The sequence below is a fragment of the Mytilus trossulus genome, chromosome 8 (assembly GCF_036588685.1).
Source record: "Mytilus trossulus isolate FHL-02 chromosome 8, PNRI_Mtr1.1.1.hap1, whole genome shotgun sequence".
Lineage (NCBI taxonomy): Eukaryota > Metazoa > Mollusca > Bivalvia > Mytilida > Mytilidae > Mytilus > Mytilus trossulus.
The window spans coordinates 10,410,629-10,426,814 of NC_086380.1; the positions used below are offsets into that span (position 1 = coordinate 10,410,629).

The window sequence follows — 16,186 nt, forward strand, 5'->3', positions numbered from 1 at the left end:
ATTAAGAATGAAATAATTACTATTAAAGGTTAAAAGAAAAAAGCAATCAGCTAGAAAGTCAACTGGTGGTAAATGTCCTAGAATACAGGTTACTGGTAAACAAGCATCCACAGAAGCTTTGGACATGTTGGAAGATGACCCGTCTGCCTCAGTCACTCAGGTGGTTATTATACCAATTATTGTAAACCAAGTAATTTTCAGAGATACTTCATTTCACACTAATTAAGCCCTTTCTATCACATTTTTGGTAATTTAGTTTTAGTTTTGTGATTTTCAAATTTACTGCATGTTGTTTTATAAGAAGTGATCTTAGTTTTAAATTTTCAAGACAATTTATATTTTCATTATTTTTCTACTTGTGGAATTTCAAATAGACATCTCTGGCAAAAATCAGTTGGTTTACAGTAATACACAGAAAACAAGAATTGGTAATGGAAACAGGGAATGTGTCAAACAGACAACCAAACTAGAACTGAATGCCACCAATTGGTCTTCAACATAGGGATAAAATCAGTGGCGGATCCAGAACTTTTCCTAAAGGGGGGCCCGCTGACTGACTTAAGCTCCAGTCATGCTTCAGTGATATATATAATCAACCAAATTTTTCCCACATAAGGGGGGGGGGCAGGGCCCCCCCTGGATCTGCCTATGAAAATCCAGCACCCCCAGTGAGGCTTCAGCTAACTCCTTAAAAAAGTGTATACTAGTTCAGCAAAAATGGACATCACACTAAACTGCTAGAACATATAAATGAACCAAAATTTAAAAAGCATACAAGACTTATAAAGACCACAATTATGCCCTAAAATATGTTTTCTTTTTGTTCAGGTTGTTTTCTCTTTTGACACATTCACCATTTCCTTTCAGAATTTTATTATTTGATATGTTTACAGATTGATGGCTCATCAACTTCCTATTAAACGAATACTTTTATTTTCTAACACACATGCATATTATGGTCCTGTTTAAATATAGGCAATAGCAGTAAACCACTGGTCAATAAAATATTTGTTACAGCTTCCAGAAACTTGTTGTCTGTCTAAGTGAGAACATGATCTACTGTGTGAAATGCAGTCAGATTCATTGATTAATATAGAATTCTTAAATCAAGTGTATCATTAATAAGCAATAGCTCACACTTTTTGGGAACAGTATATTAGTTTGTGGGGAACCACTAGTGATAGGTCAATGATATGTATTTTAGGGGCCAGCTGAAGCACGCCTCTAGGTGCGGGAATTTCTTGCTGCAGTGAAGACCTGTTGGTGACCTTCTGCTGTTGTGGTTTTTTTCTATGGTCGGGTTGTTGTCTCTTTGACACATTCCCCATTTCCATTCTCAATTTTATTAACATTTTCACATCTCATTTCCACAGAGATTTTGGCCCTGTCTCCTCAATCAAGGTTCATTGACTTTGAATATTTTGCATAACTTATAAATATTGCTATTTTAATTTCATGATTTGCATTTTACTATTGAAATAACAAAAAGGCTAGATATATCTTTGTTCTAGCAGTTTGTTTTTGTATTATTACAACAGGAATTGGGTTCAATAGGAGAAGAACAAAAGAAGATTCCAGATAGGTATGGACCAAGGAAGAGTGCTCCTATAGTGGAAGACATTCACATAACAGATAAATCTTCTGAGGAAGAACCATCAGGGGAGTCATCTGATGATCATGAAAATGTGAGTTCATAGTTCACTTCAAAATTCTTATAACTGTTTATTTTATTTCCAGTGTAAAACCACTGATAGAAGCATATTTTGTAGAAAGAACTCTAGTTTAAATTCTTAAGAATGGTGCAGTGATCAAATTGTTTCAACCCTATAAAATTCCAAAAATAAATTACAATTAATCCTTATAAATATACTTCATGCTGAAGCAGAAATGTTCAAGTAAAATCAAGTATTTGGTTGAAGTTATATTATTTTACACTGGAACATCTCATTTCAAAGGAGATTGTTTGACCCTGCCTCCTCAGCAAAAGCTTGTTTGATTTCAAATATTCCTACTAGTTGGGGTTACATTGCTACTGAGCGCATTTCATGCAGACATAAATATTCAGTTTTATATCTGGACATTATCATGTGATTGATAATAGCCAATTAAAATAATAGAACCTCATCAAATATCTATATGTTAAGTAGTTATTGTAAAATATTGAGAAATATATATGATAAAGACTGAAAGTTTCAAGACCATGTGCTATAAACTAAAGATCATGGTAGATTTCTCAAAATGCATTTCCTTTTTAGGAGGAGGATTTTAAACATAAGAAATTAACCAATGCCCAAAGATGTGAAATAAATTTGTCTAATGATGAACTTGCCATGTGGTGGTCTCCAACCCTACAATCAAAAGTAAGATTGAGGTGGTACATAACACTATAGGGAGATTACTCTGTAAAAAAACATACAAGTAGCTGGCTGCATTGCCCTACAATCTAGTGTAAGATTAAGGGGGGTACATAATACTACAGGGAGATAACTCTGTAAAAAAATCATACAAGTAGCTCATATAAATTTGTAGCTGGCTGAATCGCCCTACTATCTAGTGTAAGATTAAGGTGATATATTACACTACAGGGAGATAACTCTGTAAAAAATCATACAAGTAGCTGGCTGCATCTCTACAATTTAGTGTAAAGATAAACAGCAAAAAAACTGAAATTCTAATGATTAACAAGAAGAATAAAGATATAAATCTTCAACTTTTTAATGAAAAAATAGACGAAAAGCAAAACATCAAACATTTAGGAATTGAAAGGCAAGAGAAAAATAATCCAAATGTAGAGAAAAGAATCTCTGCTGCAAGAGCTACAATGTATTCACTATTAGGTGCTGGATTACATGGAATAAATGGTATAAATCCTCTATTATCTTATAAGCTATGGCGGACTTACGTTATACCAAGAATGCTCTATGGAATTGAAATTCTCAACATTACTAAAACTGATATCCAAAAATTAGAAGCTTTTCAGAAAAAATCATTTAAGCAAATTCTATCTTTACCACAAAGAACTGCAGATGCTGCTATCTATATCTTGCTCGGAGCTGAATCCATTGAGCAACTTGTACATAAAGCTGTCATTTCCTTATTTCTTAGAATATCGAAAGATCCCAACTCAATCGAGTGTAAAATTGGAATTAGACAGCTAGCTACAAAAGATGATAAATCAAATAGTTGGTACATAAATGTGGACAAAACTCTCAAATCTTATGATCTTCCATCCGCACATGAGATTATACTAAATCCGGAGAAAAATTGGAAAAGATTGACTCATGATGTCATAGACCAAACCTGGAAAAATAGATGGACCGAAACTGCTAGAAGTAAATCAACGCTCAAATATATGGAAGTTAACAATTGGAACTTTAAAAAACCAAACTTCTGTTGGAGCAGTGTCAGAGATCATAAAAGAGATGTTAGCAAAGGGATAATAAAATCCAGGATACTTACAGGAACTTACAAAACCCAAAGTATTACCAACCGTTTTGACGTTACAAAATCTGCAGAATGCAAATTATGCATGGTAGGACCTGAAGATTATAAACATTTTCTAATCGAGTGTGAAAGTCTGAATTCTGTGAGAAAAATTCATCACAATAGACTGAAATGCCTACTAGAGGATAATCAAATACCCTATTCAAGTATTGCAGTATAATTGATTCTGATGAGGATCTTCTCGAATTCTTGATTGACGTTTCTAGGAACAAACTTATAACTGTGTCTCAGCAGAGAGATTTAGAACGAATCTGCAAAGACTGGATCTATGCATTGCATGCTAAAAGAACCCAACTTTTGGAAAGCAAATGAACAATCAGTTGAGTTCTTGGTTTAACTTGCAAGTGGCTGTCAGTCGTGGGAATGTAACATATAAGAAGTAGTAAACTACTATCTCTATATACTTAATTAAATTCTAGGTGATATAGCTGAGTACTACATAGTTAAACCATAACTAGAGAATATGAATGTTAATTACCCCTGTAAATAATCTTGTAGATCCAAATTGTATTGACAAATTTTACTGTTTTACATAAAACTAATTTTACAAGTTTCTTTTTATTCGTATCCTTTACCATTTTAGATTTTAAATACATATATATATAATTTAATTATGAAACCATATGCTAGCCCATAAAATTCAACCCATTACTAGTACGGATTAGTAGTTCCTTTCAATTTCCTTTGTTAAGGGGAAGTTAAACAACTGATAAGATATTATTTTTATCCATTTTAAAATTTTAAGATGTATAGTGTACATACAAGTTCCTGTTTTTAACTAATTTTTAGTTTTATCCTATTCTAACTCTGTTACTATTATTTAAATTTTAGCTAGTAGATAAGATTTTAAATAACGCAATTTTAAAAATAAACAAAATTTTTAAATGCGGTGACCCTGCAGATAGGGTGGATTTCTTGAAGAAGAAGATTAAGGTGGCACATAACATTACAGGGAGATATTTACCCATCCCTTGATTTTCCATCATCTATCATGGAAAATTTTCATGGAATTCCATGGAATTCTATGGAGTGTTGGAACCTGTTTTCAAATATTTTAAAATGCGAGTTAAAATTATTGTGTTTACAACTCTGTCACATTTTTTGCAATAATAAAAACCTCGCAATAATTTCTGAGTTAACAGTACCTCAAATTCCGGGGATGATTTCTGATTGTCATTATCTTTCTCTTTGTAGGACATATACAAAAGTCCAGGATTCTCGTTTAATACAGCTGGGTTGTCCAAGGGAGGATCAGCTCCATCAATTACCAAGCCTACATCAGCTATTCTTGATCTGGTATACAATGACTTTCTTAATCTTACACTACAGATAATAGACATGTTCTTTATTACTCAAAATGAATACTTGAAGATTGCATGGACATAGTATTCTTTTCCATTCTGAAATGTTCTGGCCTTAGAACACAGGAGTCAGTTTCACAAAAAATCTTACAATTAAACTTGATCGTAAGTCATGAATAATTCAGTACACTTAGGATAAATCTTAGTCGTAAGTATTTTTGTGAAATTGACTCCAGTTTTTTAGTAGAGCATTTCTTATAGAATTAACAGTATTTTATTAATAACCTTTTTACAGTGTGTTGTTACTAGCTCTGGGACAAATTATAAAAACATTATAGAAAAACTCAAAATATGGACAAATTTATTTTAAGGGGTCCTGAAATCTTTTGACAGCTTTCGAAATGCTTAGATTTTGTTTTTTCCTTTTTCAGCTCGACCAAATCTCATCTTTACTTCAAAATTCATGATTCTAATATTTTTACAGTGTAATTTCATCCCCCTCATTCCTAATTCAGGCATAAGAAATAAAGAAATATATGTGGACATTGAAATTCAAGGATTAGTAACTGTGTATCCCATCTTATACAATCAGAGAAAGATCAATATTGATTTTGGGGTCAATGTCACATGCAAATAATAAATTTAAATATTTGCATATTTAATTTGCCAATTATAACTCAGTTTGAGTAACCTGGCTTAAAAGGAGGATCTTTGTATCAAATTACAGGTGAATACTTTTATGATATATAAAATGTTAAAAATGAAATTTTACAAACTATGAAAATTATTGAAAATCACAGTTATATGGAAATTTTTCTATATGCCTCCTAATAATTTTGAGCTGATTTTTTTAAATATGTCAGACTACCATCATGTGTGTCCACTTGTGTTATTGAAATTGCAGATTTTTTGAGACTGGGCCATTTGCATCACTTTTCATATATTTTTATTTCTTTCATAATTTGTTTTCCCAGTTTCCACTGATTATTTCTGATTTATATATAAAAGCAACGAATACTGATATGACAGGAGATACATACAAAACAGGAGGTTTAAATTATTATATTAACTAAGTATTCAATAATTGTGATACACCACAGTATTGAGCATATATAGCAAGAAATCTTGAATCATACATAATTGTACAATAGCAAGAAATCTTCAATTGAAAATTAATACAAATCTTTTAACTTCAATGGGATTAGCTTAAGGTCGTTCATACCTTGTAATACTATTTTAGATATTGGGCCCCACTTTTGAATTGGTCTACATCGATGTCCAAAAGTCCAAAATTAAACTTTGTTTGATTTCAACTAAAATATTTTGTGTTTATTTTATATGCTGAATCTGATTTTGGATATCAGACCATACTATATAAATTAAATCATGTCAATGTCCTATTTCAAATTTTTATGATCTTGTACAACATTTATTTTGTGTCAGAAACAAGGGTCCGGAAACGGTCATATTTGCCAGTCATGTCCTAAACTGAAACTATAATGTCCTAAACTTTCAATTGGGATTTAGGTCAAATTTTATTTTTCTACATTAATAATTTCGGTCATTTCGTTGAGATCGACTTTCAAAATCGCCATTTTGAACATATTTTTGTTTAGTTATCGATTTCCTGTAATTAAACTGCCACTCCAATAAAGTGTTATAATCCTGAGGGCCCTCCTAATAACTATATTAATGCCTCGGGGAGCTATTGGCTAATGATTGCTAATATCTTTACCTGTGTTTTTAATTCATTGTAATTCACACCTGGCAATTAATCACAAGGTCCAAACTATTATTATAAAGAAATAAAAATTCCATACCAACTGGCTTCAATATTTAATTACTCAACATGTCAGACAATTGTCAATTATGATTTAATGATTAAACTTTTTTTTAATTTTGTAGAAAAAAATATTTTTTTACTTCTAACACACGTGTTTTGTTTACTATGTAATACGCATGCTTGAAATTCTCTTCCACAGATTAAGACAATAAATCGTAAATTTTAAATAATTTCATCCTAAATAAAGCCAGTGCAACTACTTTAATTAATATTCTTACACTATTAAAGATAAAATATTAAAAAGCCGATGATTTCCTGTGATTTAGATAAACAAAAACTAATTTGCCCATATTCTTCCATTCAATTTCCATCTGCGACATCGGTCACACGTGCACATCAAACAGATTCAACAGAGAAGTGTTTAGTTTTTTGAATAGCTTAATTGCTTTTCATATATATTGTGTATTTTATTGGAAATATATTCCCTTGTTTTGTTTAAATTTCTAAACAAATTATTTGTGTTTTTTTTGACTAAAGTAATATTTATTATGGACTTTAATTTGAATAGTCCGTATGTAAGTATTCCTGGTTCGGACTATCTCTTAGATGGGTCACTACCTTTAAGTCCCCCCCAAACTACCAGTACATTGACCGGAGTTTCGACAACGGTGTCTGGTAATGCTACCTATCCGACCCTTTCACAAGGTTCGGCCATGCATTTTGGGGGGGTACCTACGTCAACTTCGGTGACTCATACTTTATCTAGGTCTGTTAATTCAGCGGGTACTATTAGTTCTGTCCCAGGTACAGCTATGGGCTTGAACTTGCCAGGTTCTAGACCCCCATTATCCTATTGTGGGTATATGCTTCCCAACACGGGCACACAACCTTTACCCTCATGGTCTCAGCCACCTTGGCCACAGTCTTACCCTTATGGTGGGTTTATGCCAAACCAACCTGGTTTTTGGCCTTATAGGGACAATTTCTATGGTCCCCCTTCTGGGGTAGCTACTGCACCACCTTTAGCTCCTGCTCTACCCGTAGCAGTATCTTTGACTTCTGCAGTAGCCCCTTCTACCACCGTACCTGACTCTCAAGCTTCTAGTTCTTCACATGGTACTCAGGTTTCTGATCATGCATCACCTTTGGATGGTTTACAGAAGTTACTTTTAGACTTTGGTGAGTCTTTCAAGGCAGAATTCCATACTCTATCCAGTCGTATGACTCTACTGGAAAATAGAGTTTCTTCTCATCAACCTTCTCCAGCTAAGTCTGTAGAATGTGATGAGAGGGAGGATGACGAGCTTTCTGTTTCCCCTGGGAGTCATGAAAGGGCTTTCCTCACTGATGAGGATGTTGAAAGTTCTTCTTCTCCCAAGGTATCGAAGACGGCCCCTGAGCCTTCTTCTAAGTCAGCTCAACAACCTCCCACCAAGGAGACTGAGGATCCTCCTTCCTTGAAGGATCTTAGGGATAAGGTGTATACCTTGATGAGGGATGAAGCACATATCCCTTTTCTCTCTCCTTCCAAGCCGAAGAAACCTTCTTCAACTTTTGAGGCTTCCTGTGGTATTTCTCAGGATAATGTGACTTCTCACAATTCTTTTCCTGAATCTGGCCATATGGCTTTTGCTTTACAATTTATTAATGAAGGTATCGCTAATTCTGCTAGTGAAAAGGTTTCTAATAACAATATCTCAGGATTTGGAATGTCATCCTTTACTGATCAGGTTAAGTACAAGGATTTTGATATCTTTGATTCTTCACTGGGTAGACTTGTTCCCAGTTGCGACAAATCTATGTCATCTTTATTGGGAAAAAAGCCAGTAGATGGTCTTCGTCTCACTCAACCTGTTTGGTCAAAGACTGAGAATCTCCTTCGTAGTGCTTCTCAAGTTCTTGGCACAGCCGAACATTTTCTAGCTGCAACCGGACATTTGCTTAACAGCGAAGATTCGGTTGTTCCAGCAGAAGTACGATCCTTCTTACTTCAACTGGATAAAGCTTTAGGTTCATCTCAGTTGCTTTTAATGGGTTCTATTGCTAATTGCACCCTATCAAAAAGAGCAGAGTTTCTTGAAAACATTTCTATAGCTGAGCCTTTGAAAGATTCTTTACTGAAATCTCCACTCTCTGACAAGATGTTTGGTTTACCCTTACAGCGGGTTCAAGAGGAACTCAGCAAAAATCCTCCTCCAGTCAAAGTTAGTGTACAAGTTACTAATGGCAAGAGGTCGGTTAATGCTACATCTAGTTCTAATAGTACTTCTGCTTCAGGTGGTCCTCCTTCTGCTAAGAAAAGGAAGAATAACTACGGCAAACCGCAGAACAAACCCAATAACTCAGGAAAAAGCTCAGGTAAGCCTTCTGGTGGTTTTAAGGGTTCCAAGAAACCTGGGTCTAGTACCTAGGTTCTTGCCCCCTCGTACGTTATTGACAGCTTCCCCAGGGGAAAATTTACAACAAGTTCCTCAAAAATCAATACCAGTAGGGGGGAGGTTAAGTTTTTTCCTAAATCAGTGGAAGAAAATTACCTCAGACTGTTATGTGCTGTCAATAATTCGAGGGGGATTAACACTTCAGTTCAAGAACCCACCTCCTCTATCTGCAGTTCCAATAAGTTTTTCTCATACACAAGACCCAGTCAAGTGTCAACTTCTGTCAGTAGAAGTGGACACTATGTTACAAAAAGCTGCAATAGAGGAGGTGTCGATCTTAACTCTGTCTCCGGGATTTTATTCCCGTCTTTTTCTGGTTCCAAAGAAGACTGGAGGAATGAGGCCAGTCATAGACCTATCTATTCTGAACAAATTTCTTATTGTTCCCCACTTCAAAATGGAAACAAACAGATCCATCAGGGCTTCAATCCTTCCGGGAATGTGGACTACTTCTCTGGATCTTTCAGACGCGTATTTCCACATTCCCATTTCCAAAACTTACAGGAAATACCTTCGCTTCGTTTGGAACAACAAAGTTTTCCAGTTCAAGGCTCTCCCTTTTGGCCTGTCTACAGCCCCTTTGGCTTTTACAAAAATCATGCAGGCTGCTATAGCTCACCTACATTCCCTGTCTATTCAGATTCATTCCTATCTGGACGATTCCCTTCTCAAGGAATTTTGCCCAATCAAATTGAGGGTTCAGACAGATTTGGTCATCAATTGTTTTCTGTCCCTAGGCTTCCTTATCTCTTGGAAAAAGTCAGAGATAATTCCGTCTCAAGACTTTGTTTTCCTGGGAGAACATTTCCTAACCAGTGTAGGCCTAGTCCTCCCACCAGAGGAGAAATTTACAAAACTATGTCAGAAAATACATTTATTCCTGAAGGTTCAATCAGTCACAGCACGTCAATTCTTGCAACTTCTGGGTCTATTGAACTCTCTGGCAGATGTAATTCCATTGGGACGACTTCACATTCGTCCGCTTCAGTTTTATCTACACAAGTTATGGATTGCAGCTTCACAAGAATGGGAAGCATTGATTCCAACCACTCAGCCTTTATTTCCACACCTTCAATGGTGGTTAGTACGGGAAAATGTAATGAGGGGCCTATGTCTGTCCCCTCAAGTTCCCAGTCTAACATTATTCACAGATGCCTCCACCCTCGGTTGGGGAGCATATCTGGAGGGGCTTACAATCTCGGGAGTCTGGAGTCCAGATCTTTTGGAAGAGCATATCAATGTATTGGAAATGAAAGCAGTTCTGTTTGCACTGAATCATTTCCAAATGTCTCTAAAGAATCAGTCTGTCATTCTGGCCACGGACAACACAACAGTTGTAGCTTATCTCAAGAATCAGGGAGGAACTCATTCACCTTCTCTTTATCAGATAGCCAGAGACATTCTCCTTCTGTGTTTTCAACTCCAGGTTCATTTAGTGGTGAGACATATTGCGGGGCACCTCAATATTCTAGCCGACACTCTATCCAGATCTCTTGCTCCAGTAAACACGGAGTGGGAACTACTTCAAGTAGTTTTCAAAGCTGTGACTCTTCATTGGGGGTCACCTCAGATAGATCTGTTTGCGACCAGTCTCAATCACAAACTTCTAACATTTGTGTCTCCGGTTCCAGATCCAAAATCTTTTGCAGTAGACGCAATGAGCCTATCTTGGAAAGGAATGTTCGGGTACGCCTTCCCTCCTTTCAGGTTTCTCTCCCCAGTACTTCAGAAAATAGCAGGGGAAAATTGCAAGATCATAGTTATTGCTCCAGCATGGCCAAAACAGTCTTGGTTTCCAGACCTTCTGCGCCTATCATGTGCTTGTCCTCTAGTTCTACCTCTGAGACCAGACCTTCTGTCTCAAATCAAGGGCAAGGTTCTTTATCAAAATCCAGAAAAACTTCATCTACACGCCTGGCTTCTCTCAGGGTTAGCCTCAGAAAGAGAGGTTTTTCTGAAGGAGCAACCAAGCATCTCACAAAGTCTGTCAGAGACTCCACTAGCATTGTCTATGATGCAAAATGGTCAATCTTCTCAGATTGGTGTAGTGAGCGGGAAATTGATCCTTTCCAAGTCACTGTACAACAATTAGCAGACTTTCTAGTTTTTCTTTTTGAATCCAAAGGGTTATGTCCCTCTACTATTAAGGGATATAGATCAGCTATCTCAAGAACTATTCATATTTCTGGTGGCCCAGATTTTGGAATCAATGAACATATTTCTCTTTTGGTTCGTAGTTTTAGTCTTGAAAGACCAAGACAAAAAACTTTAGTTCCTAAGTGGGACCTTGGACTAGTTTTATCCTTTTAAAAACTTCCTCCTTTTGAACCAGCAGAAACAATAGATTTAAGGTTTCTTTCCTATAAATGCTGTTTTCTTTTAGCTTTGGCTTCTGGACGGAGAAGGAGTGAAATCCATGCCTTCTCTATTTCTGATGCTTGCCTTCGATTTAACAGGGATAAATCTTCTGTTACTCTTTTAACGGATCCTGCTTTTTTGGCAAAGAATCAGATTCCAGATAAGGGTGCAGAACCAGTTGTGATTCCTGCACTCCCTAGCGATTCTATTTCTGTACTTTTATGTCCAGTAAGAATCCTTTCTATTTATCTGGAAAGAACGTGTAGTTTACGTTCTGTTTCTAACTCAAGACTCTTTATTCCTATTAAAAAAGGAATCTCAGATCTTTCTGTTAAAACTATTCCTACTTGGATATGCAAATGCATATCTTTAGCTTATGGTTCTTCTAAGGCAGAACTTTTAAATAGTTTTAATGTTAAAGCTCATGATGTTAGGGGTATCTCTACATCCTGGGCTCTGTTTAACAGTGCATCTTTGGAAGAGGTACTGTCTGCAGGTTTCTGGAGAAATGAGAACTCTTTTATATCTCACTACCTCCAATCTATGGCTACTTTTGCCGAGAGTTTATACTCTCTTGGACCTATAGTTTCAGCACAAAGATTGAACTTTCCTCCTGTTTCTTCTGTTACAGGGGATTCAGCTTTACATTAGATTCTGTTACTCAGAATTTATGATGGTAACGTATTTATAGCTATAAAATATTCAAATTTTAAAGTAAATTTGGATTTTATTAGATAAATACTTACCATCATAAATTATAAGTCCCACCCACCTCCCCTTCATCCCCTTTCCTTATGTTTTCTGTCTTGAGGAAATTGAATGGAAGAATATGGGCAAACAGGGGTATATGTCCGGACCAGTGAGAATACGTTTATTTTTAGTTGGGATTTTCCATCTGACCTATGACGCAATTGGGGTTACACTCAGAATTTATGATGGTAAGTATTTATCTAATAAAATCCAAATTTACTTTAAAATTGAATATTTTGGCAATCATCTTTTGAAAAGGGGTATCAACTTTTAAGTTGTATGAAAATGACCGAAATTAGGTGAAAAAATTTCCGGATCCTTGGTCAGAAACCTATATTATGTCAAAAAGTGATTACAATCCAAATTCATGCAGACATTATCAAGTTTGAATATTGTGTTCAAACTTGCCTGGGCCACAACTGTTCAGGGTTGGACCTGCCTGCATCAGGCTGCCCTCGTCAAATTATTTTATATTGAGTAAAAATGACTTATATCTAAAAATCATATACTTTTATATTTGTTAAAATAGTATTACTCCATACAAAATAAAGTTTTGGGTTAACAGTTATTGGTTCTTGAGTCAATATTCAGTTTTTGGGTAGAAATTGTGGTACCCTCCTATAGTTCCTGACTTCTAAATCATTTGGTCTCTGGTGGGGTGTTTTACATTTGTCGTTTCAGGGAGTTATTTGTGTGCTATTAGGTATAGGTCTTGCTTATTGTGGAAGACTGTAAGGCGGCCTATAGATGATAACTTCTACATCATTTAAATTGGTCTCTCATGGCGAGTTGTCTCATTTGCAATCATACCATGTTTTCTTATCTTTATAGAACTCTAATCAAGATTCAGAAGATTCGAGTGAGGAAGGAAGTAGTGATGAAGATGAAGATGAAGAAGATGATGACGATGATGAAGATAAGGTGGAAGACGAGGAGGAGGAAGAGGAAAAGGAAACAGTAGAACTTTGTGATATGGATATAGCAGAAACTGATAGTGATGAAGAAGACAAGAATGATGTTAGTAAAAATAATAGTACAGGGGAGTCATTTATATTCAGGGTAATCACATTTTTGGGGATTTTGTGGTTATAGATAAAATATATATGTTCTACAGATTGTAAATTATATTATTATGTGTCATGACAGAAAATTCTAAGTGCATGCCATGAATGACTTTTTGCTTACACGCTTTCTTGTAGGAACCACCAGTGGGGGTTAAAGCACCTCATAGATATAGACCTGGAACTGTGGCTCTGAGGGAAATAAGACGTTATAAGAAAGATGCATATAGAGATACAGAGACTAGGAGGTATACATGTAAAAAAACTACTAAATATACTTCTTTTTTATATCACTTACTTTATACACACCAGTGTTGTCATTAATGTTTTTGATGCTGTTAAATAATAGAAAAGAAGGATATGTGGTGAATTTCCAAAACACAAAATCAGCACATTTACGGCAAAAAAACACAAAAAGCATTTAATGAAAGGGACAGCACTTTAATTGCTGATTTTTTTCTCAAAGTCACATGGAGGTCAAGCTTTGAATTCAACATGGGGCAAAAACTCACAGTTAACTGCAAGTTAAAGACTAGCACTAGTACTGGTTTCAGCAGAATTACTAAAAATTGTTTTCACCCGGCTAGTGTGGTATTGTTATTATGTTTATTTAATAAGATGTTTTACTCTAGAACATGAATCACTGATCAATTTTTAAATCAAAATGTACTACAAGTACATTCCTATTGTTTGCTTTCAATTTTATTTGTGACAATCTTAATTCAAGCAGATCAACTAACATATAAGCAATGTTGGATAGAAAAAGTCCTTAGGCTAATCAACGTCTATACATCTTTTAACCTATTTTTTTTTTTTTTTTAAATCCACGGAAAGGTCTTGCTATTTGCATATTGAATTGTTAATCGAATGCTACAAAACGGAATAACAGTTCATCTTTAATTTCATTGTATTTCATATGTGAATGTTCCAAAATCAATCAGAGTTAAATACATGTACATATTTACATACACTTGCATAAGGTTAATTTCTATCATACGCAACTCATATATATATCTGCCTATACTATTTTTCTATGTTTCATCGGAAAATGCCAGTACCTAGTCACAATAGTTATTATCCATTTGAATTGGTTCTCTTGATTGATAAGGCCTAATGTTTGATTTTTTCAGTTTCTATGGACTTTGTTTTAATTTGGAATAGTTTAATATATACTAAAAATAGATATGCTAGGAGTAAAATCTTCAAGCTTAAGATTGTTTACAATATTGTCATTTGCTCTTTGGCAGTCATACCACATCTTCTAATTAGTATATTACTAGATTATTAGATCTAGAGCTTATCAATATTTAATGAAAGGCTATTATTTATTTTGAATTTATTGAACCATAAAACTAATTTTTGACTCTTCACATTGAATAATCCGCGAAGCGGATTATGTAAAATGTGAAGAGTCAAAAATTAGTTTTATTGTTCAATAAAATCAAAATAAATTATTGCCATTCATTATAAATAAATTTCTATCAAAACTAAGGCTCAAAGAATGTTTTATATTATTTATCTTGACAATGACAACGTACACACATGTTGGCAGAGGAATACACAACGTCAGAGTGGGCGTGTCGCCATCAAAATTGATATCATTGAAAATAAAACTAATAATTTCAACCAATCAGAAGACAGTAAATACACAAAATTTATTTATTATTTAATGTAATGTAAAAGTAATATGTTAATAAAATAATAAGGAGATGGGGTATGATTGCCAATGACATTTTTTTTTCAGTAAGATATCATAGAAATTAACAAATATAAGTCACTGTATGGCCTTTAACAATTAGCAAAATCCTTACCACTAAGTCAGCTATAAGAGGCCCCAAAATGACAAATATAAAATGAGAGAACCAACGGCCTGCCTATGTACAAAATAATGAACAAAAACCAAATATGATATATATTTATCAACAAGGACAAGCACTGAATTACAGGCTTTTGGCTTGGGACAGACACATGCAAAATGTGGCAGGGTTAAACTAGTTAGATGGTGCAAAACCCTCCCACTTACCTGGGAAAGTCATTGAAAATGGTGCAACAGCACAAAACAACAACAAAGATACAAAACAATGAACAAACAACAAATTTAAACAGTAAAAGACAACACTGAAGCTATTTGAAACCTTACAGATTAACCACAACTTCCCTATGATTGTCAAGTCGTGCATAATATTTTTCAGCAAGCTGGATGACTTTGCAGGTGAATTTCCAAGTCTTATGCCACCATATGTTACAATTGACGAGGAAAAGTTAAAACAGTATGAGGCTATGGTAAGATAAATTTATTCTTAAACTTTATTCTGTTGAGTGAGCTTTATCAAAGTTTTTACCAGTCTTTTTTTTCCAGCATTTTGAAAAAGCTTAAGTGTTAGAAGAATTAAGCAATTTAGATTATATGGTGACCTGTATATTAACGATGTGTGGGCATGATAAAAAAAAAATCCAATTCCAGAAATATGGCTGATGTATCACAAAATACTTGTAATTATTTAATTGTTTGATGAAAGATTACAGGTTATTCATGAAAACATAATACAGGATTTAATTCTTTGTAAAACAGTGACCATTATTTGTAACATGCAAATACATGTCAACCCTAAGTTTCACTGGGGTATAACAATTTTAAATACCTTATCTGGAGTTACCCTGTTCTTCAATAATTAAAGTTTATTATAAGATAGGGGTATCTATTCTTTTGTATGAAATGTATGATTTCGTAGTTTGGTATAAAAAAGAAGATGTGGTATGATTGCCAATGAGACAACTCTCCACAGTCACCTTATTGAGTCTTATTAAAAAAGTAATATTCATTTGGATCTAAGGAGTTAAAATGGTGTCCAGTGTGACCTTTTCAGTTTAGTTTTTTTTTCAAATTGTTTGAAATGTGTCTCCTTTTAAAAAACAGGAAATAAAATCTATGATAATGAATTAAAGTTTTTCTTGAAAGTTGTCTGTATTTCCAAACCAATTGTAGATTAG

General features: G+C 34.6%; 1 protein-coding gene across 1 annotated transcript in view; it reads left to right on the top strand.

The window, feature by feature from the left end:
* The window catches only part of LOC134727324 (uncharacterized), a 77,694-nt gene that overhangs the window by 43,923 nt on the left and 17,585 nt on the right, over nt 1-16,186 (top strand). Inside the window, exons 29-35 of the mRNA XM_063591702.1 lie at nt 29-160; nt 1,539-1,685; nt 2,256-2,360; nt 4,699-4,800; nt 12,966-13,151; nt 13,334-13,443; nt 15,388-15,478. Of these exons, the coding sequence (XP_063447772.1) occupies nt 29-160; nt 1,539-1,685; nt 2,256-2,360; nt 4,699-4,800; nt 12,966-13,151; nt 13,334-13,443; nt 15,388-15,478 (873 nt within the window). The remainder of the gene's footprint in view (nt 1-28; nt 161-1,538; nt 1,686-2,255; nt 2,361-4,698; nt 4,801-12,965; nt 13,152-13,333; nt 13,444-15,387; nt 15,479-16,186) is intronic.